Source organism: Lampetra planeri, chromosome 68 (assembly GCF_965212315.1).
Source record: "Lampetra planeri chromosome 68, kcLamPlan1.2.h2, whole genome shotgun sequence".
Classification (NCBI taxonomy): Eukaryota; Metazoa; Chordata; class Hyperoartia; order Petromyzontiformes; family Petromyzontidae; genus Lampetra; species Lampetra planeri.
In genome coordinates, this window is record NC_136173.1 from 642,484 (window position 1) to 665,872 (window position 23,389).

At 55.4% G+C, this 23,389-nt stretch overlaps 1 protein-coding gene across 2 annotated transcripts in view; it reads right to left on the reverse strand.

Moving 5' to 3' along the window:
- Window positions 1-20,598, reverse strand: part of SETX (senataxin) — a 70,078-nt gene extending 49,480 nt beyond the window's left edge. For both annotated transcript variants that reach the window (XM_078620000.1, XM_078619999.1), the window contains exons 1-4: window positions 20,126-20,598; window positions 12,975-13,291; window positions 11,290-11,503; window positions 9,174-9,289 (exon numbers count right to left, since the gene is read on the reverse strand). In XM_078620000.1, the coding sequence (XP_078476126.1) occupies window positions 9,174-9,289; window positions 11,290-11,503; window positions 12,975-13,283 (639 nt within the window). In that variant the 5' untranslated portion in view covers window positions 13,284-13,291; window positions 20,126-20,598. The remainder of the gene's footprint in view (window positions 1-9,173; window positions 9,290-11,289; window positions 11,504-12,974; window positions 13,292-20,125) is intronic.
- Window positions 20,599-23,389: the final 2,791 nt, after the last annotated feature.

Sequence of the window (23,389 nt, forward strand, 5' to 3'; positions counted from 1 at the left end):
TTGTGCAGTGGTTAGCACGCTGCGCTACGAACTCGGCCACCCGAGTTCGATTCCCGCTTACGGCCAACACCAGTGACGATTATCTGAACCGATCCTGGGCCTCCTCTAGGTCAACTCAGCCTCAAATGAGTACCTGGTATGGTGTGTAGTAAACGTCACCACTGGAGAGACAAAGGTGGCCCCTAGCATGGCGCTGGTCACCCACCCCCTCGTGTCCTGTGCCGGTCTTCATAGGTGCTTGCTAAGAGCACTTGCCCCAATAGTCTGTTAAGGCTATACAGGGGGATCTTTGTCTTTGAGCGATCCCCACTCACCCAGAAGGGACCAGGATTCAATTCCCGATCAGGGAGCATTTCTGCGTGGAGTTTTGCCTCTTATACCTCTGTTCTATAAAAGGACAGTAAAACCTTGGATTGCGAGTAACTTGGTCTGCGTGTGTTTTGCAAGACGAGCAAATAAAAAAAAAAAAAAATTTTACTTGATAAATGAGCGAGGTCTTGCAATACGAGTAGTATGTAGACGCTTTGTCTGCCGAGCGTCACGTGATCACAACTGAGCCGATGGTTCTTCTCTCTCTCTCGCTGCAGGATTGTGGGTAATCTTCTCCCATGCTCGGTCTCAGTCGGCGTGCCTCACTCGTTAAATAGTGAACTATTTGTCTTTTGTCAACATGACATTTTTTACTGATTGGCCGTGTGGGGTGGTGGAGGGTTACGACACATTTATAAATAACGCGATCTAACCCAAAAATCTTTATTATTGATATTTTACCAGGTAAAGTCCTACTGCTCTGTGCAGCTTCTTTTTTAGAAGCCCTCAACCTGACTATCACAAACGATAGCAGCTCAACAAACTGGCAGCTTATCATCATCATCATGACAACGTGGAAATGCAAAGCAGCAGCCAAAAAGTCGTAATCCGCACGACGTCGATTCTAAATGCGGATTGGTTGAAACAATTGAACACGTAACGCTATCGTGACCAATATTATCGACCAATTCGAGTACTGGGTTTACTCTGCAACACACAACTGGTTAGTGCTGTACTAGTATAAACAATACACCACTCTATAATTGTTAACATAGTAGTGGGTTTACTCTACAACACACAACTGGTTAGTGCTGTACTAGTATAAACAACACACCACACTATAATTGTTAACGTAGTAGTGGGTTTATTCTGCAACACAACCGGTTAGTGCTGTACTAGTGTTGAGGAGTGGAGTGCTGACGTCAGGTCACACTCGCCTCGGGGGGAATGCCGTCAAGGAAAAGTGACGTCATGCCACCCGGGGTATTTGAGGGGAGACCCGTTACGTAGACGGGGTCTTCGCGGTGAGCCAGAAGAGTGAGTGTTAGGGGAGTAGGGGGTTCCGGGATAGAGGGTAGAGAGCCAGGCTAAAGGGCTGCTTTACCCGGCTGGCCGAGTTGGATGAACCCTCGGTCAGTGCTGTGGGAAGAACCCGATAGCCTGGTAGGGTGTAGGGAACTCCCAGTACCCTTCCCCTGGGGAGATTAGTTAATAACTGTGTTAACCCCTTCCCCCGAGTTAGGCGCAAGCTCTTAAATAAAGAGTTGGCATAGAGCCCCTACACGACTGGCTTCAGCATCCTTCTTACCACACAACAACTGGTGTTAGAAGTGGCTTCCGTACAAGTGGAAATATAAAATCCGGCGCGAAATGGAAGACCATGGCTGGCGTACCTCCGGTGGGGGAGGACGAAGCTGCGGCTGGCTTGGCGGAGACCCCGGAGTTCGGGGCCCCGGAGACGCGCCCCGGACAGGTGGCCCGGCTGGAGCCGGAGGAGGCGGCGAAGGGGGAACCGCGGTGCCGCCAGCTGACGTCTGGCACGTCATGGCAGCCCAGTTGGAGCTGCTCCAGCGGTCGGTGGCTCAGCTCACCGTCGCGCTGGCGTAGTGGGAGCGTGCACACGTCGCGGGCGGGGGGACGCGCGATTGTCGTGATTTGGCTGACGCCGCGCCTCCCGCCGCAACTCAGGCTCCTGCCATTTTCGCACTGGCTGCGCCGAAGCAGGGCGCCGCCATTTTTTCCGCGACGCCGCCGGCGGGCGCCATTTTTTCCGCGACACCGGCGGCGGGCGTCATTTTTCATGCGTCGCCGGAGTCGGGCGCAATGGTTTATACAACGCCGCAAGTCATGACAAGCGTCATGGTGGCGCCCATGAGCGCCGCCGCTCCATACGTCGCCGCGGATGTCACAGCGGGCTCCCCGCGGGCCAGGGCGATGGGGCGGCTCACCTGCGGCTGCGTCGGCTACCCCCTGTCGCGCCGTTTGTGGCTAAGGGTGGGGACTGGGCGGACTTCCAGGCCCGCTTTATGGTGGCCTACCAATCTGTGCGCTGGCCGGAGGAGGAGGCCCTACTAGGGCTGCCCACATGCTTGGACGCTAGGGCCTTGCAGACCTTCTTGGGTATTCCACCAGCGCTGAAGTCCACGCTGCAGTCCGCCTTTGATCAGATGGCTGAGGTTTATGAGCCACCATCTGCGGCGTGACTCAAGTTTACGGCGCGCCCGCGGGTTTCGCCGCTCCCTCCTTGCGCTGGCTCGGGCCGCATACCCCGACGTGGAGGGGGCCGTGATGGACTCCCTGGCGTTGGACAGGCTGCTGGATCTCGCGGGGGAGTTAGGAGTCGCTTTGTCCATCGCGGCTGAGTCCAAAATTACGTCATTGGCCGTCGCCCAGAACATTCAAACTCAACTGGTGCTGCGGCGCCCTCCGGCGATGGCAGCGTGCGCGGGTGCTCCGGCACCGGCGGATGTGGTGGCGGCCCGGGAGGAAGAGGTCCTCGCGGCAGCGGTGACCTACGATCGCCGCGGGGTCGGCGGATCTGCTCGCCGGACAGGGGCGGGGTGAGCGGCTCCTTCCCGTTCGCAAGTCCGGGGACGCGTGACTTGCTTCCGTTGTGGTCAGCTGGGCCGCTTCGAGAGGGGGTGCAACAATGCCCCCGGGACCTACACCAAGGCCTCTCCTCCCGCAGACGTCCCTCCAGCGGCGGGACCTCCCGGGCACCAGACAAGTCACGACGCATCCATTGTACGGCCGCTCCCTTCACCTCAGGCATCTCGCGGGGTTAGGGTCCATCTTCATGGGCCCATCTCTGGGGGGTCCGACTCGGGTGCCGCGACGACTCGCCAGTGGCAGGCCCTGGCGCATCGCATGGTGGCCGCTGCTGCCAGGTCTTCGGCCGTGCTGGGGCGCGTGCAGGGGGTCGAGGTACGGCGCCATTTCCACACTGGGTGCGCCGCGGGAGATGGCCGCCATGTTGATGGCGACGCAGTCAGGGGCAGCCATGTTGGCCGAGGCGCCGCAAACGGCCGCCATTTCGGCTGTGACGTCGCAAGCGGCGGTCATTGTTGCTGCAACGCCGCAAGTCGGTGCCATGGACGCCGCTCTTCATCGCCGGCGCAGCCGCGGTTCCATTGCGCGTCGCGCCTACGGAGCTGGCTGCCGGCGACGACGCTGCTCCGCACCACGCAGCGCCCGCTGGGGGGCCCCAAATACATCCGCGGATGCCATCCTCGCCGCGCCGCCGGATTGGGTAGCGGCCGCCGCCGCCGTTGGTGCCGCCGCGGCCCCGCACATCGCTGCGCCGCCGGAGGTTGCCGTGGCTGCTACCGCAGCTCTGCACCTCGCCGCGCCGGCGGGGTGGGCCGCCGCGGCCCCGTATCATACCGCCACGTCTACAGCGTGGAGGCCACAACACCGCCGCCCCTTGACGCATCGCGGGAGGTTGCCGCTGCTGCTGCCGCGGCTCTGCACCTCGCCGCGCCGGCGGGGTGGGCCGCAGGGGCCGCCGCGGCCCCGTATCATACTGCCGCGTCTACGGCGTGGAGGCCACAACACCGCCGCCCCTTGCCACGTCGCTGGGGGTTGCTGCAGCCCCGAATCATACCGCCGCGCCTACGGCGTGGCCCGAAGGGGCCGCGGGGGCCGCCGCAGCCACGCACGCTGACGCCGCGCCTCTGCCGTCGCCGCGTGCGCTGGGCCGGTCGCTGGCGATACCGCGGCCTCGTACCTCGCCGTGCCTGCGGGGTGGGCCGCGGGCGCCACCGCGGCTCCGTACACCGCCGCAGACAGGTGGGTCGCGGGCGCTGTGACGCCTCCACACCTCGAAGCGTCTACGGCGTGGCCCACGGGGGCCGCAACGCCACCGCACCTTGCCGCGTCTCCGTTGTGGCCTACGAGTGCCGCAACGCAGCCGCCCATCACCACGTCTGCGGGGTGGCCCGCGGGTGCCGCGGGGCTTCGACACCTCGCCGCACCGCATGGCCAAGGACTGCGCCGGTTGCCCCACGTCGCACTGTTAGTCGCAAAGGTGGGCGACTGGTTGGCCTTTCAGGACCGGTTCGACGCGGCGTATATGTCGGTCGGCTGGCCCATGGAGGAGGCGTTGCGGGCCCTTCCGACCTGTTTGGATGAGAGGGTGCTGCAGGCTTTCAAGTCAATCCCACCGGTCGATAAGGCTACGCTTCTGGCGGCGTATATTCAGATGGCCAACGTCTTCGAGCTACCGTCCAGTGCGTGCCTGAAGTTCTCGCTACGGCGGCCGGAGGAAGGGGAGCTGCCATTGGCCTTCCGCTGTTCGCTCCTGGCCTGGCACAGGCCGCATACCCTGACCTGGAGGGCAGGGCACTGGACTCGATGGCCCTGGAATGGCTACTCGACCTGGCACGGGAGCTGGGGATCACTTTGTCGATCAACAACGATCGCCAGATCACATCCTTGGCGGTGGCCGAGAACATTCAGACGCACCTCTCCCTCCGCCAACAGCCCCGGATGGCGCGGGGGTCCCGGCACCAGAGGGGGGAGCCGTCTCTCAGGGAGTGGACACCCTCGCGGCCCTGGCAAATCCAGAGCGTCGCGGGAGGGGTGCGGGTGGTTGCCGTCCGGAGCAGCGGGGGCGGCCGGGACCTTCCTATCCGCAGGACGCTGCCACTGTGGCCTGCGTCCGCTGTGGCCAGCAGGGCCACATTGAGCGGGGCTGCCGGAATGCCCCGGGAGCCTTCAACAAGCAGCCTCCGGCCCCTCCCGGTCCCTCGTCAGCATCGGGCCCCGAACCCCAGGCGAGTCGCGACGTATCACCCGCACGGCCGCTCCCCTCACCTCATGCATCTAGTGGGGCTAGGGCCCATCGTCATGGGGTTGTCCTTGAGGGGTCGGGTGCACCATCGTTGTCACCCACTGGGTGGTGGGACGTGCTTGCGCACCGGATGGGGGCGGCGGCTGCTGGCTCCTCAGCGGTGGCGGGATGCGTGCAAGGGGTGGAAGTTCGCTTCTTGGTGGATACGGGTGCATCTGCCACTATTATTTCGGAGGCCATCCTTGAGCTACTACCCCGCAGCGTGGGTCCATTAAGGCCGGTTCGTGGGGTTTGTGTCGCCGCGAACGGCAGCAGTTTAGACATCTTGGGCCACGTTATAACATCGGTTCGGGTTGACGAGATTGAGTTGGCCGGGCCTATTTTGGTCTCCAAGACCTTGGCAGTCCCATGCCTCTTGGAGACCGACTTTTCGTCTAGAATACCCATTCGAATTCTTGTTGACCAAGGATGTGTGTAAATGCCGTCAGGAAGGCGGTTTTTTTCGACTCTAAACTTGCTCTCCGGCTTCTGGCAGTTGCAACTGGACGAGACATCTAGACCCAAGACAGCGTTCCGCACGCCCCAGGGGTTGTTCGAATTCAATCGTCTTAATATGGGTCTTCATTCGGCCCCAGCCACCTTCCAGCGTCAAGGAGATGGTCTTGGCGGGGCTGCAGTCTTGTTTAATTTACTTGGACGACGTCATTGTTTTTGGCCATACGTTTGACGAGCACTTGCAACCCCTTGAGTCTGTGTTCGTCAAAGTGCGTGCTGCGGACTTTAAATTTAAACCCCAGAAATGCCATTTGCTACAACCATCGATTAAGTATTTGGGACACATTGTTAGTACGTCAGGTCTCGCCACGGATCCGGAGAAAACGACTTGTGTCTGGACGTGGCCGACTCCCACATCTGTCGTGGAGGTGTGTAGCTTCGTCGGCTTCGCATCGTACTATCGTCGGTTTGTTCGCGATTTTGCGACAATTGCGAAGCCGCTGCATGCACTCTCCGCCAAAGGCCAAAGATTTCACTGGGGCGCGGAGGAGGACGCTGCTTTTGCGGTGCTTCGCACGGCCTTGGCAGATGCGCCGCCCTTGGGGTACTCCTATTTTTCTAAACCATTCCTTCGACACTGATACCAGTGACATGGGCATTGGAGCAGTCCTGGCCCAGGTGGTCGACGGGGTTGAGAGGGTGGTGGCATACGGAAGTCGTGTTCGGTCCCCGACGGAACAGCGATAGTGTCACCCGGAGGGAACTGCTGCCCATAGTGCTTTGTTCCGTTATATAGGCCTTACTTGTACGGCAGATGGTTTACGGTCCGAACCGACCATGCGGCCCTACAATATTCGCTGAGGATTAGCCAGCCCTTGGGTCAGCTGTCCAAGATTACCCCTTTGACATAGCCCACAGGAAGAGGGCACAGCATAGAAATGCGGACGGTTTATCCAGATTGCCAGCAGGCGGCAGGTGTGCTTGCGCCCTGGACTCTCGCCGTTGCAAGGCCCCAGGGGACGCCGCGGCCCAATTGGTCGCTTCGGCCGAGGCGGCCACCCCTCCAGGTGCGGCGTTGCCTGCGGATTTCGGCCTAGGACTCCCCAGAGAGCTATGGTCCAGCTTGCAGATGGAGGATTCCTCTCTGCGTTGGGCGTAAGGCCCGGAGCTCAGCTTCGTTGGCGGCCCCGGCGATCACCGTGCATGACCGTCTCCTCATGCGTTGGGATGCTACTGTGTGGTTGTGCCCACTAGCCTGCGTGGAAAATTAACCCGAGCCATTCACGAGAAGTTTATGCACCCTGGCTACCACAAGAGCTTATTGACCCTTAAGCGGGACTATTACTGGCCGGGTGTAGAGGGTGACGTGGCGCTAATTTTCAAGGGTTGCCACGACTATGTGCGGAGAAAGGCCTCAGTTGTCCAGGACCGGGCCCCGCTGCAGTCCATCCGGGTTTCTCGCGTTAATTTGCTTGTGGCGTTCGACATTTTTTCCCTGCATCCCAACGGGGCCATAAATACCTCTTGGTGGGCGTAGAGTACCTCACATGTTGGCCTGTGGCGTGGCCTTTGGTTATTCAGTCGGCCTCCTCTATCACCAAGGCGTTCGTCCAGGGGTACGTGTTGGACAAGGGCGCGCCGGAACAATTGTTAACTGACCAGGGGTGGAATTTCTCGTCTAGGTTTCTCAAGGAGGTGTGACCTCCTGGGCACCAAGAAAATCCGCACCTCGCCCTACCACCCCCAGTCAGACGGGATGGTAGAGCGGTTGAACCGCACCCTCAGGTCCATGCTATGCCACCACGTGAACACGTCCCAGTCGGACTGGGGCCTGTTCGTCCCGGGGGTCTTGGCGGCATATCGGTTGGCCCCTCACGCCTCAATGGGATTTTTGCCTTTTTATTTGATGTACGGTAGGGAACCGGAACCCCCAGTGAATGTCCAGATGGACGTTGGGTCTTCCAGGAAGGGGTCGGCGGTGCCGGTCCCTTTGAAGGTCGCACTTGACCGGTTGCGCGAGGCACGGCAGGCCGCTACCGAAAATTCCGCCAGCCGGCAGGCGGCTAATGAGTGCCTGCCCAAACACCAAGCAGCTGGTGTCCCGTGGGTGGCGGGCCAAAAGGCATGGCTACATTTCCCCCAGGTTCCCATTGGCACGTTTCCCAAATTACATCGCCCTTGGCAGGGCCCCGTTGAGGCCGTGGAGGTCCGACGACCGCAGCGCATCCGGATTCGGTTCGGTCGCCAGCGGTGGATTGTGCACCCGTCCCGGCTCAAGCGTTATGTACCATATAGCCTGGGGGACCCACCCCCACTCCCGGAGCGGCCGGTGGGTGATGCATCCGTCGTGCCTGACCGCCGGGTCTCGTTGACGGAGGCGACGTCCGCCCTGTGTGTGTGCCCCCAGGCCCCTCCCAAGTAGAGACCCCTCGGCCACCGGAGGCCACGGCGGTGGGCCCGTCGCCCGCTAACGGACCACCTGCACGGGCGGCAGACGCTACACGAGGGGGATGCGGCTCCGGTGATGGCCTTTGTGGCTGTTCAGCAGGCCCTGGCCCGGCGCCAGTAAGGCGCTGCTGGGCAGAAGAGGCCTTCGTTCTCTCTCTGTTTTTTGTGTTGTTGTGCCTTTGGTGCCGTGCTGCCCTAAGGTTGAGTTTATTTCTAGTAACCGGTTTTGCCTTCAGGCACAAGCATTTTGTTAGTTGTTCGGCCTTCAGTCCGGGTTTGGGCCCCGCTTACGTTGTGGTTGCAGCCGGGTCGGCTGTTTTTTTTTCACGGGGGGTGGGGGGGGGGGTAATGTAGAAGAGTAAAATAGGGAAGTGGCGTCATGGGACGTGATGTCATGCGCGCTGGACGGCACAATGACATCATGTCTCCTCTAGTACCTAAGGTGGCGCACCCCATGACGTAAGCGGGGTCGTAGCTGGAATCTAGGGTCGGAGTAGGGTGGAATGGGGAGCCAGGAGCAAGGGGGTAGGAATTGGGGATAGCACAGCGCCAGGGCTGGAGGTAGCTGCGCTCCTCGGTCGGCCGTGTTGCTGAACACACGGCCGGCGCAGAGGAGGCAGCACGGGGCAGCCGGCTGTGTCGGGAACCAGTGGGACCGAGCCCGGGACCCCTAACCCCTGGGAAATTGTTACACCCATGTGTTATTTGCCATATCTTAATAAACCTTCCGGCGAAAGCCCTTAACCTTCACGTCGTCTCTGAGTCGTCGTCGACTAGTTCTCTACACTAGTATACACAATACACCACACTATAATTGTGAATGTAGCAGTGGGTTTACTCTGCAACATACAACCGGTTAGTGCTGGACTAGTATACACAATACACCACACTATAAATGTGAATGTAGTAGAGGGTTTACTCTGCAACACACAACTGGTTAGTGCTGTACTAGTAACAAATTGGCGCGTTTTGTTCACGTGATAGAACCTCACTAATTGGCTGCGTTGGGTGGTGGTGGAGGCGGGTTTAACCCATGCACATTTATATTTACGCGATCTAACTTAAAAAAATCCTCTTATCGTGGTCGCGAAAGCACTACTACCAGGTGTTAAACTCACGTCCGACTTACCATCTCGCTGGGGTGGGTGAACAGGAGGTAGATGCCGGGCAGCTTGTCATCCGAGTCCAGCTTGAAGGGGTGGTGGACGCCCTGCAGCCGGTCGAGCCCCTGGACAAACAGGCTGCCTGCGAGTCCAAACAACGACGCAGCCACCGATTGACCCAACAAAGAGAAGAGAAGAAGGAAAACTATTCAAGTAACATTCGTGGGTATTTAAGGAAACTTATTCTTAGGTTTGTTCGGTAAAGTCACGTAGATAAAAAAATTCAATTAAAATTAATAAAAGTAAAATAAAATAAAAATCACGACGTTTCGGAGGCAACACAAGCCTCCGTCTTCAGGTGGAACCATCACAGCACGATAGCTGTATCAAGTAAGAGAAATTCCAAGAAAACAGTCCTTGTATATATACTGGTTGAGGGTGGGAGAAGCCAAGGTAGGCCCTGGATATTAATATTGTGAGGTTCGGTGCGGCTGAAGCACGCTGTTAGGAATGAGCCTTTGTTGTGTAGACTGGTTGAAAAGAGTTGTTAAGGTGAGGCTGAAGTAAAGGTGCGTGTAAATGGGACTGAGGCTTTGGTTATGTAGAGGTGGTGAGGCTGAAACTGCTGCCAGGAATGAGTCTTTGTTGTGTAGACTGGTTGAACTGGGAGGTTCTAAGAGTTGTTAAGGTGCGGCTGATGTAAAGGTGCGGCTGCTCCGAATGGGACTGAGTTTTGCCGTGTTTCAGATCTGACTTGTGCTCGCGGGCACGATCAGAGATATGACGTTTCGTTTCTCCAATGTAGCAATCACCACAACTGCAACTCAGTTTGTAGACTCCAGGGTATTGTAAGTCAGGAATGACATCTTTCACAGATGGAATTAGATCACGGATTTTACGTACTGTACTGAATCGGACTTGGATCTTATGTTTGTTTAGAATTTTGGAGATCTTTTTGGTCACGCCTGCTATGTATGGCAACGTGATAGTTTTGATCGGAGTTTCATGTGGCTGTTTCTGTATGGTGGGAGAAACAGCTTTGCGGATGGTGCGGTCAGAGTATCCGTTCATCCTGAGGACCCGATGTACATTCACTGGGCAGGTGGTGTTGGTCAGAAATGCAATGAGCTCTGTGGTATAGATTTTTGATGAGAATTCTTTGAGATGGGTGGTGGTGGGAATCAGGTTTCAAGTAGGAATCTGTGTGGGTGGCTTTCCTGTAGACAGAATGTCCCAAGGATCCGTCAGGTCTCCGCTCAAACAGAATATCTAAGAATGGTAGTTTACCATCTTTCTCCACTTCTATGGGGAATCTGATGGATGGGTGTCTGGAATTGATGTGGTCCAAGAAGTGATTCAATGCTGGGAGGCCATGTGGCCAAATGACGAAAGTGTCATCCACATACCTCTTCCACAGGGAAGGACGCAGGGTGGATGTCTGGATGGCGTCTGATTCAAACTTTTCCATGAACATGTTGGCTATCACTGGTGACAAGGGGGAGCCCATAGGGGTACCCTCATTCGTCGTGATTTTTATTTTATTTTACTTTTATTAATTTTAATGTTTTACCTACGTGACTTTACCGAAAAAACCTAAGAATATGAATCCTTGCAGTCACGAAAGCTTCAAATCTAGAATTTAATGAAACTGTTCACGAGATTGTGCAAGTATAAATGTGTCCATTAACCTGCCACCACCCCCGTGGAGCCTTAACAGCAAGTTGGGGCAAATGCTGTTAGCCAGCACCTATGAAGTCCGGCACGGCACACGAGGGGGTGGGTGGCAATGTTTACTACACACCGCTACACCAGGTACTCATTTGAGACCGAGTCGACCTAGGAGAGGCCCAGAACCGCCACAACAACACACACAGACACTGCCCACCATGCATATGCAAACACACTGCCCACCACACACACACAGATGGACGGACACATGCACACACACATGCAAACACACACTGACGGACAAACACGCGCACGCACACACACACACCACCCGTCACACACACTGCCTCGCACACACACGCACGGACACACCGCCCGTCACACAAACATAGGTACACCGCCCATCTCACGCACACACACAAGAATCCACCCCCCGTCACACACACACGCACGCATGCCCACACATGCACGCACACGTGTCCTTGTTGAGCAGCAGGTGGGCGTGTTGCAGGATCTCCATGAAGGGCAGCTTGAGCGAGGCCTGCAGCTCCATGACGGAGTACGCGGTGACCAGCTCGATGTCGTCACCACCACTGTCACTACCGCGGCAATCATCGCCGCCGCCTGTCCCTTCCAGCAACGACCGCAGCTGCCTGAGCACGCGAGCCTCCTCCAGCAGCCACAGTGGCTGCGGCAGAAGCAGGGGTCAAGGCGCCAACAGTGACTTTATTCGTCATATGTCATCGTCGCCGTCATCGTTGTTGTTGCGTTTCAGAATCGGCAACCTCTGCTTGTACCGGAGGAAGAATCCGATGAACCGTAAAGCTCTTTGTTTATCACAGATGTTCCGTTAAGTGGGGGTGGCACACGAGGGTCAGAAAATTTACAACGACAAACACGACACAAAAACACGGTGGGAGTGCAAAGTATAGGAAAGGTAAGAAAATCACTAAAAATAAATAACAATCACATTTTTATTTTACTGGGTAAGAGCCACCGAGCTATTAGCTCTGCCACAAATGACAGCAGCTCACAATGCTTGCTGTATACAGGTAGTCCTCTACTTACGATGGAGATGCGTTATGACGACCCCATCGTAAGTCAAAAATATCGTAAGTCGAAGATGGCCTCGCCTACCCAGGAGTCTTAAAGAAAGGTGATAATTTAGCAAAACAGAGCAATTTACAGTACCGTACTGTATAAACAATATACTGTATTTATTCATTACAATACTGTATTGCACAGTAAAATGTAAAGTAAAAAAAACCAAAGTAAATTGTTAGCCTACCTATATGAACTGCAATTTAATAGAAAGTTTTTTCAGGAAACAATCCTATCTGCTATAAAAACTTTCAACATGCATTGAACGTATCGCATCGTGGTAACCCTAAAATGTAATCGCTAAAGCTACGTATCATACATGCATTGAACGTATCGTAACGCATCATATTGTACTGTACTCACCAAGATTCGTACGCTACTGCGTTTGCCTGCCGCTCGAAATTTAAAATATTTTACAATTTTGTGGAATCACTATCGCCAGATCGAAATATCGTAAGTCGGACCATCGTAACTCGGGGACTATCTGTATCATCATCACCACGTGGAAATTAACAGCAGCCAAAACAATCGAAGTAACATTCATGGAGGTGCCACGGTGGCTAGGAGATTTTTACTCCCCCGCCTCGGTATGCAGGAAGGTCGTGGGTTTGATCCCGACCCTGACGCCCGCTGTATATTTGGCGTTTGCGGTGTCTCTCTCTCTATCCCCGTGGTGGTCGCATGGATTTTTATCCAAGTCCTCCAGGTTTTCCCCCTCCCCATTTAGAATTGACATCACGCGTTTAGAGGATTTGGCTGCTGCTATAAACTTCCACGTGAGGATGAGCCACTTCGGACTATCATTTGTAATATCATTTGTGATAGCCCGACAAAGTTTGGGCTACCTGGCAATCACTTGTGATGGCTAGGTCGCTTCTGAAAAAGAGCGATATAGCAGCTCAATCGGCCTTACCTAGTAAAATAAAAAATATTTTACTTCAGGGTAAGAGCGGTAGCTACTACTACCGCCCCGTTATAGGATGACCAGACCGCATAGCCGAGTGAGTACCCTCCCTCCCCACCCACCTGGGCCCTGTCCGCCGGCACAACTCCCTCACCTGGCGGAGGTGTGGCGAGGCGGAGAGCAGGATGGCACGCGCGCCGTGGTACTCGGAGAGGCAGTCGCGGCAGTACTGCAGGTCCTCCTCGGCGGCCAGCGCCCGCCGCTCGGGCAGCCGGCCCCGCGCGTACGCTCGCAGCAGCCGCACCGCGTCGGCGCTCGGCCCTCCGTCGGCGTCGTCGTCGTCGGTGTCGGCGTCGTCCTCCCCCTCATCGCCTCCGTCGCGCCGCGTGCTCGCGCCGGAGTCGTCGCCGCACTGCAGCCAGTACTGCTGCTGCTGCGGGGTGCACCAGTGGCAGGTGCTCATGGTGCTTGCTGTGGGACGTGGAAGAGAGGAGAGGCAGATTTAATTTGAGGACTTAAGGGAGGCAGTCACTTCCTCCTCCTGCTGTCGTGCGGCTGACGTGGATGCAGAGCGGCAACAACAATTTTGCGCTGCGCGCGTAGACATCAAACTTCGCTGGTACCGTAATGTAGAGCCAACCACGCTCTTCGGAGGTGCGGGGGAAGGACAACAAACTCAACACATAAAGCAGTTCTAAAGAAACTAGTTTTAAATTTTGTATGATAGTGTATAGTGTAGTAGTGTATAATAGTGTAGTAGTATATAATAGCGTAGTGTAGCGTGTGTAGTGTAGTGTGTATAGTGTAGTGCTTGTAGTGTAGTGCGTGTAGTGTAGCATGTGTAGTGTAGCATGTGTAGTGTAGCATGTGTGGTGTAGTGTGTGTAGTTTCATGTCTGGCAAAAACAACCCCCCCTACCTCCCCGTGGTGCCGGACGAGCAACGTTGTCGTGGACAGTGCTGTGGGGGGCGGGAGGGCCAATTCTGATTGGCCTTTCCCCTCAGGGCGTTTGTGTCTTCCAAAATTGATATATAATGAATGAAAACACACCAAAGCGCAGCAAACTGCAAAACACCAGGTGTTGTTAAGTAATGAACTGGAGGAGGGTTAGGATGGCAGAATTTGCAACCTTGCTTCAAGGAAAGATAAGGCCTGATGAATGGGCACATGTCACCCGTGCAGGCGGCAGAGACAGTGGGAGAGTCAGCCAGACATAGTTAAGGCAAAAAGCCCAACCATCCTGCATGGTTTTAAAGTAACGCCAAAATTCGAAATTCAACAACAGAGTAGGCTAAATTATCGATCCTCGCGCTCGCTCAAATTGGAGACCAGGCTGCGAGCTACATCAATGAACCATTGCCCATTTGCTAATCCAATACTGAATGTTAATATTACTGAAGTCAAAACGAATTCTATGACCTCAGCACATGGGCGAATAATAGGGCAGTGTCAACTTAAAGGCAATGGAAGGAAGCAGAGGCGCCTTTGTCTAAATCACAACCACAGAAAGCCAGGAATCATCACTGATTGTGTGTTTAGGGATTCCGAGCTAATTGGAACACGTGCACACAGGGAGGAGGTAGAAATACGCCTTGTCCTCCTGCAGCTGAGGGAGCAAAGATAAACCCAAAAAGGCCAAGGAAGTGGGTCAGCTCAAGGCTGTGTGCACAGGCGAGGGAGCTGATTAAGAATAACACTCCCAGAGCAGAAGGTTGGATGGACACAGTGAGACGAGAATAAGAGTGTTGTGTATCTCTCAAGGATGCAGACTCAGCTGAACAACAAGGCTGCGGGGGTCACCAGAAGTTCGCGTTCGCCTAGTTAAGACAAAAAGCTCAATTATTCTGTATTGCTATTAAAGTAACGTTAAAGTCAGAATTTAACAACAAGGTAGGCTAAAGTTATTGATATGAAATGTTATTTCCATACTTTAATACTTTCTATATAACTCGACCCGAAGCATATGCGGGATGAATCACCACCAGGTCGAATATAAAATACATAATAAAAGAGTGATGTTAAACCCAGGGTCGGAGAGAAAGGGAGATCCCGGCCGTCTTTGTATCCCCGCAGCGCGGGATAGGAGTGTGTATACGCTCGGGGAAACACCTCCACTTGAGTCAAGCACCACGATGGGAAACGACAGACCTTAGGTTACATACAGAATCATAACTGTGAAATGGTAAGGGACAAATGTTAAAACTTTTTAACCATTTCTTTGTGCGTCGGTGAGGGTCGGAGGGAGTGTTGCCCCTCCCTCCAGGTCGTGCAACACGGACAAAGACGCCTGTGAGACGATTTGTAACGTCTGTGTTTTGGTTCATGAAGAAGGCCAGACAAGAGATAATATCGCACCCAGACAGAGAGACGACTGTGAGGCAATTTGTAACATCTGATTGTTTGCTCGTGGATTTTATGGAGGGAGTATGACAACGGAATATACCGTGGGTGATGCACACAAGGACATACGGACGTACGGACGTACGGACACACACATGGACACACCTACCTACGGACAGATCCTGACACAGCAAAAATCGAAAGAAACCCCGCCTTGTGGGCAGGATCCAAAAGGGATTTTTCGACATAAAAGAGAGGACCCTGAGCATTGGAAACCAGCTCGACCGGGAGGGTCGACTCAGGAGCGAGCTCGACCAGCGGGTCGGCTCGACTCATCTTCAGCTCGTCTGGGACTCAGCCGAGTTCGATCGGCTCACCGGAGCCGGCTCTCGGGGCTCGACTCAAGCGGCTCCCCATCTCCTCTGCAGGCGGGCAAGACCCGCTTGACAGCTCAACTCGGCCTGCGTGGGTCAACCTCTGCCGAGTCGGAGGTCTCTGCTGCCGCCGGAGTGGTGAGAATCGCGGTTTGGCGACGAGGCTCCGTGCTCACCCTGGTCGACGACCCAACACTGCACGCTGCGAGCGAGCTGTGGGCGCCACCTACCGACCGGGTTCCGAACTGCGACAGCGTATCAACGGGTATCCGAACCAGTTCACCACGGTGACAGGGGAGCGACTGATACGTATGACGCGCACCGCCCCCTCACCACACGACCACCAGGCGTCTGTTTGACATAAAGAACCGACTCCGAACACTGACTATTCAAGACAACTCTTACCACTCAAACACACTCGAACCCATAAGCCATCCGTGGCTGTGAAGGCATCACAACGAGACCGAGTGATGGCCATCCGTCGTTTATAAGAGTATTCGTAATTTTTATCTTTAATATTTAGTGGGCTGTACTCTTAATCGCATAAATTCCCAACAGATCCATCAATACGAATTGATTCTTGGCACCTCCTTCCGCCGAGCCACGCTCACGTGGGGAGTGGTGGCCCACCAGATCCTTATCAGGTGATCTGGTCCCCAATTAGTAAACTTGGTATAAGATAACGATCTTCGGAAAAGGAGCACCGTCGCAGGCCCTTACTCCGAGCCATTCTGTTGTCAGATAACCTGCCGATGTATCTGTTGAGATTGGTGCCTTTAAGAATAATAACTGTTTTTGATTGTGTTTTTTTATCGCAGTATAATCTTTCAAGTATCTTTCAGTCATAATCGCCGCACGTACTCGCATCCTCTACAGAATATTCAACTGTCCCGTGACCCAAGGTGCTAACAACGTGATAAGGGTTGCGTATGATCAATAAGGAGTGCGGTACTGCGTGAACAATATTGAGTATAATCATTCATTAACGTTAAGGTTTTTCTTAGCATAGTATTTGCATATTTTAACGACTCTCTCTCTCACTAACAACCATCGCGTTATGCGGGATCCATGTGCCGTTGTCAAAGTGAAATCAGACAATCGTTGATGATACTGTATTGATGCCGTGTTGACGTTCCGGGATTGAGAGTTCGCATACTATATCATAGTTGAGGTTGAATTAGTAATAAATTGATTAATACAGAAGTGGTTGTGTGATTCTTTCCTGAAATCTATGCATAAGATCTGCTTTTGCGTTGAGATCTGAACTTGGTGACCTTAATAAACACACTAATACATACTCAGTAAATGTTAAAGCGATAACGGGGTGAACCGGGGACCTAAAATATAACCACGAATACCCACTCTGGGAATGTTAAAGCGAGAATGAGACGAACCTAGACAACGATGCCGAGTTAATCTAAGTTAATCTTGCATACTTACACCACACCTGCATAACTGCATACGATTAATTGCCTTATTCCGATCGATAACCCACCCTCGTCACCGAGGCGGGGTCTGGTTATCATAACGACTTGCATTATCATAATTACACCCACTCGCATAATTACTACGATTACCTCTCGAATTGGCATAATTAAATGTGCATAATTACATAAATTAACATATTTCCGGATAATTACACATTTGGCCAAATTTCATTTGATTATTATTATTTTCACTGAATATTCATAACCCACATATACAACATAATAATTTCACCCACGCACGCATACAACATAACAAATTTTGATAACCAACATATACAACACCACCACAGCGGCTAATCGGGAGCTCTGGATGGGTGCGAGGGGCTGGTAACCCCTCCACCTTCAATAAATTAGCACTAAACCACGTTAAAAATATCAAATTTATAAGCTTGTGCCGGAGGCTCCGGGGGGACAGGCGTCTATGATGTCTCCCCCCCATCTGGCGGAGCCAGGAGATTGAATCTTTACCCTCGGGGCTACTCCAGAAACAACAAAAAGCCACTACATGTGTCCACGTAGAATGTTCGAATGCTCACTGCGGAGAAGAGGCTTTCACTCCTCTGTCGGGAGCTGGACCGGTACCGCCTGGATCTCTGTGGCATTCAGGAGGTCCGTTGGACCAGCTCTGGCTCCTGTCACCATGAGGGGTGGAAAGTCCTCTACTCGGGGCAGGAGATTGCCAAACAACAGGGTGTGGCTCTTCTTCTGAACAAAAAAATTAAGGGGACGTGGGAGTGTGGCGGTGAGGTGTGGGAAGCTGTAAGCCCCAGGCTACTTGGGCTCGCCTTCCTATCAACCAGAGGCGAGGAGTGGTGGTGGTGGTTACTTATGCCCCCATCGAAGACGAACATCCGTGGAGGGATGCAGGCAAGGCCGATGAGTCAGATGCCTTCTATAACCTCCTGTCACATGTGCTGGCTGAAGTGGCCCCTCGGGATAGAGTCATCTTGTTGGGCGACTTCAATGCTCGAGTTGGTCATGATGCTGGCACCTGGTCTGGAGTGATTGGAAGGCATGGGGCAGATAAGCTCAATAACAACGGTAGGAGGCTGCTAGATTTTTGTGCAGCCCATGGGCTTGTAATTACCAACACGCTGTTCCGGCATCGGCGCATCCACACAACATCATGGATGCATGCCGGGTCCAAGCAAGAACATCTGCTGGACTAAATAGTGATGGACCAGCGGATGCGAGCCCATGTCCTTGACACCAGGACCTAGCGTGGAGCTGATCTGCCCTCTAACCATCGACTTGTCATCTGTAAGATGCGCCTGCCATTCTTCCACTCCGGTGGTGGGTGTACACCCAGGACCCCATTCCAACCTAAGGTGGCCTGATCTCAGCTAGCTGATGAAAGTTGCAAGCGAGAATTTAATCATCGCTTGCGGCTGGGGTTGGCATCGTCCCCCACTCCTCCAGATGTCGAGGGTAAATGGGCGAGGTTTAGGACCGACTCATGCAGCTGCAATGGCTGCTTTGGGTACGCGGTCCAGACCTCCCCAGAGACCGACTGACTGAAAGAGGAGGTGTTCAGGAAGTTTGAGAAAAAGGGACAGGCCCACTCTACAGCATCCCACGTCAAAGAATGAGGCGGCTTACCGCAGCCTTCGCTTGGAGGTTCGGAGAGCCGTGAGGCGCTGCAAGGATGGGTGGTGGTCGCGGGTTGCTGAGGAGATGGAGTCTGCTTCAATGGCCCGCGATCACAAATCCCTATTTAATTCCATCAAAAAAGTAACCTGCAGCGCCACACCTATTACCATCATTAGGGGAAAGAACGGTGATCCAATCTCCGACCCCCAATAACAGGTTTGCAGATTTGCTGAGCATTTCTGAGGTCCTGGGGGAAGGGGAATCCCTCAGCCTGGAAAACAACATGGGACAAAGTGGGGATGACCCTGCTGAGGCTGCGGTGCCTCAAATATTGGAGGAAGTCACCCCCTGTGAGTGGCTGGCTGAGGTGCCATCTGTTGAGGAAGTACTGAGGGCGATCCAGAGTCTGAGACCAGGAAAGGCACCGGGCAGAGATGATCTCCCAAGCAAAATGCTCAGGGAGGGTGGCGTTTGTGCGCAAACTACCCTACATGACATCATAACAACAGTCGGAGCCACTGGACGGTTCCGCAGGATTGGAAGGATGCCCTGGTGGTCCCCCTCTTTAAGAAGGGGGACCACACAGACTGTAACAACTACAGGGGCATCTCACTCCTCAGTGTGCCAGGAAAGGTGCTGGCAAGGATTATTCAACATTGCCTTGCTAGGCACGCTGAGGAGAGGCTTGCGGAGCCCCAATGCGGTTTCAGTGGTGGGACCAGCACCATGGGACCCTCATCCGAGCCGGGTTGTAGCGGACCGGTACTGCACGTGCTATAGACTGTACATGCTATAGACTGTGCATGCTATAGACTGTGCATGCTTTATACTGTAGTACAGTGCTGCACTGTTATGGCGTCGGCTTGCAGAGGAAGGCCCTCGCCCAGCAGTGGATTGACCATGGATGAGGATGGTGGTGATGATGGTGATGATGATGGTGGTGATGGTGGTGATGACGGTGATGACGGTGGTGATGATGGTGGTGATGGTGGTGATGATGGTGATGATGGTGGTGATGATGGTGGTGATGGTGGTGGTGATGATGGTAACTTTTCTGAAAGTCGCGTACAGTATACAACTGGCTGCACGCGCGCGCCGTTTACAGTGCGGGCGCGTGAGTGTGTACAGTGTGCACGGCGCGTACAGTGTGCACGGCGCGTACAGTGTGCACGGCGCGTACAGTGTGCACGGCGCGTACAGTGTGCACGGCGCGTACAGTGTGCACGGCGCGTACAGTGTGCACGGCGCGTACAGTGTGCACGGCGCGTACAGTGTGCACGGCGCGTACAGTGTGCACGGCGCGTACAGTGTGCACGGCGCGTACAGTGTGCACGGCGCGTACAGTGTGCACGGCGCGTACAGTGTGCACGGCGCGTACAGTGTGCACGGCGCGTACAGTGTGCACGGCGCGTACAGTGTGCACGGCGCGTACAGTGTGCACGGCGCGTACAGTGTGCACGGCGCGTACAGTGTGCACGGCGCGTACAGTGTGCACGGTGTAAAAGTAAACTCACAGCGCGGTCTCGGCGCAGGGCCCAGGCGATAGGCGCGGACGAGAGAGGCGCCTCTGTGTCGCCTCCTCGACTTCTATCATCCAGCCCCGCCGGACGGGACGACTCTCGCCGCTCTCTCTCTCTCTCTCGCGACTTCTCGAGACAGCGAGACACGGAGAGAGAGACACACACGGAGAGACACACAGAGGGAGAGAGACACAGAGAGAGAGAGAGAGACACAGGCACACACAGAGAGACACACAGAGTGAGAGACGGAGAGACACAGAGAGGGAGACACAGACAGAGAAACACACAGATACACACACAGAGAGACACACAGACACCCACAGAGAGACACACACACACAGAGACACACAGAGACACAGAGAGACACCCACACACAGAGAGAGAGAGGCACTGGGGGCACTTTCGCGTGCTCCGGCTCCGGGCTAAGAGCGCTCGCGCTGTGGCAGCAGCGGCAGCGCCCTCGTGGCCGGGCGCTCGCGATTGGCCAGAGCGGCGAGCCACGTGACGAGGCGGAGGCCGCCACCAAAGGCAAAGGTGGCCCGCGTAGCCTCCAGGGGGATTTAGGGGCAAGTGCTGTAGGCAAAGGCAAAGGTGGCCCGCGTAGCCTGTAACAGGCTGTAGGGGCAAGTGCTGTTAGCGAGCAGCGCCTTTGACGGCCGGCACGGCACACGTGGGGGTGGGTGGCCAACAGCGCGCACGCCCGGTCGCCTTTGTCTCCCCAGTGGCGATGTTTACTACACACCGCACCAGGTACTCATTGGAGGCCGAGTCGACCTAGGGGAGGCCCAGGACCTGTTCAAGATAATCGCCGTCACTAGTAGCGCGCAACGCGCTAACCGTTGCACCACCGCTCCCCCACCGATACCACAGAGACGTCACCACGGCGCCCGTGCCAGGCTAGGTGCACTTTGAGGCTATCACGTGAAGCGTTGAAGGCTCGCTGACCAGGTCTCGGGACAGACCCTGCAGGTGCCACGGGCCGACTAACTGAGATGACCGGTAGATGCACCACCAGCTGTACCCCTGCTGTGCCAGGCTAGATGGATGAGGTCTCGATACAGACCCTGCAGGTGCCACGGGTTGAATGACTGAGATGACCGGTAGATGCACACCAGCTGTACCCCTACTGTGCCAGGCTAGGTGCAGGAGGTCTCGGGACAGACCCAGCAGGTGCCACGGGTCGACTGACTGAGATGACCGGTAGATGCACCACCACCTGTGCCCGCTACTGTGCCAACTCGCTGTGTTTTATCCGCCCGGCGCTCCGCTCGTTGTTGTGAGCGTCGCTCCTCCCCCCTCCGTTGTTGCTGGAGGGCGACTGCCTCGAACTGCCCAGTAGCAGCAGCGTCCTTCACGAGCCTCCTCCTCCTCCAGAGGCCGATCTTGACACCGCTGGTAGCGCTCATTGGCTCCCCAACCACCACCACCACCACAACCACCATCACGCGCATTGCACAACCAACTCACTAACTCAACCGCATGTGCCTGGTAATAGGTTAATAGGCGACGTTTTGGTCCATGTGCCTTTTTAATACCCCCCCCCCCCCTGCCCACATAAAAAAATATATGTGCTCTGAAGAAGGCCCATCGACCGAAACGTCGTCAATGACACAGTATCAATGTGTAGAGGTGTAATTGTGTAGATGTATGGGCAGGGATGGGAAACAAACACAAGGGGCGTGGTTAGGGCTGTACACGAAGGAGGTGCTCGCACCGACGTCCGCACCTACATCCCCCACGGGCCCCTCCCGGGGGCCGAGTGCTATAAAAGGTGGTGAGCCGGAGGGCTCGAGGTCGAGTGTTAGCTTTAACCAGCGAAGAGTGAAGACCAGCTAGAATAGGCCCCGGAGCTCCCCTGGCTCGCTGTCCTTGTCAGGACCGACCAGGGCAAGCCGGTGGCGTGGCCCCGAGAGCCCAGACTGACGTTCTTATAAGAGCCGGTCTGGAGACTCAGGGTGCCGGGATCCCAGCTTGACCAGGGCTGGGATAGGTAGCCTCCCCTAGCTCCGTAGTGGAGGACTCGGGCGTAGGTTAGCGGGGTTAGACGTCTTGTCTCCCTGATAGACGAGTGAAGGGGACGATACCCCTTCAAGTGTTGTGTGTACCCGTTACTGTACACGAGTTGGTATTAATAAATAAGTGTGCCTCCGACCCCGTCGTCAAAGCCTCCTGAATACTTACTACATCTGGGATCAGAAGTGAACGTTCAACGATGGACACACGAGGGACGACGTGTACCAGGGAGTCGGAGATGGAGGACACCTCGGCTGAATCGGCACCAGAGATGGCCGAGGTCGGATCGGAACAGCCTGGGCCGAGTACACCCGCGCCGCTACGACAAGAAGGGAGGGATGCGTCGGCCGAGGGACTTCGGCTGGCTCACTCCTGCCTGGCGGAGTTGCTCTACGCTGCGGCCGCCACATTGGAGGAGATCACGCGGCTGGGGGCTGGAGGGGTTGCGCGGGACGACGACGGCAGCCGACGCGCGGCGCCGTTTCCCGCCACCCCGACGCGGCTCGCGGTTAAATTTCCCGCCATCACTACAGTGGGAGCAGCGGGCGGGGCCGGGCCGCATCAGGTGACTGCTGAGGGCCAAGCAGAAGCCGTGACATCATCAACGCCGGCCAGCGCGTCAACAACGGTGCGACCGGCGCCCACACTGTAACGTGTGCAGGGAACGACGGAGCGCGATCCACGACCACAGACGTCACGTTACAGCAGCGACTGCCGCCTCTTAAAGAGTTCGTGGGCGCGGACGGTGACTGGGGTGGCTTCAAGAGACGGTTCCTCGCTCATCAGGAGATGGCGAACTGGACGGACGGTGAAGCACTACACGCGCTGCCAGCGATGCTGGACAACGACGCCCTGGCTACCCTCACCTCGGCGCCTAAAGAAAAGCGCGCCACGCTGCACTTGGCGCTGCAGCTACTGTCCGCTGTCTACGGGCCGCCTTCGGACTGCAGGCAGCTGTTTCACGATCGCCAGCGGGGCGCCACCGAATCGCCTCTGGCTTTCCGGACGGCTCTCCTGGCCCTGGCGAAGGCAGCTTTTCCGCGGATGGACGAGGAGGGGGTGGACGCTATGGTGGCAGAAAAGTTGTTGGACTCAGCTGAAGCTCTCGGCGCCTCAGGCGAAGTCTAAATTGTCCGAAAATGTTAAATTTAACATCGGCAAATTAACTGAGGCGCGGGAAGCGGCCGTGCAAAATTCTGAACTCCGCCAGAAGGCGAACGAGAGGCTTAGGCTGGGGCGGGTACA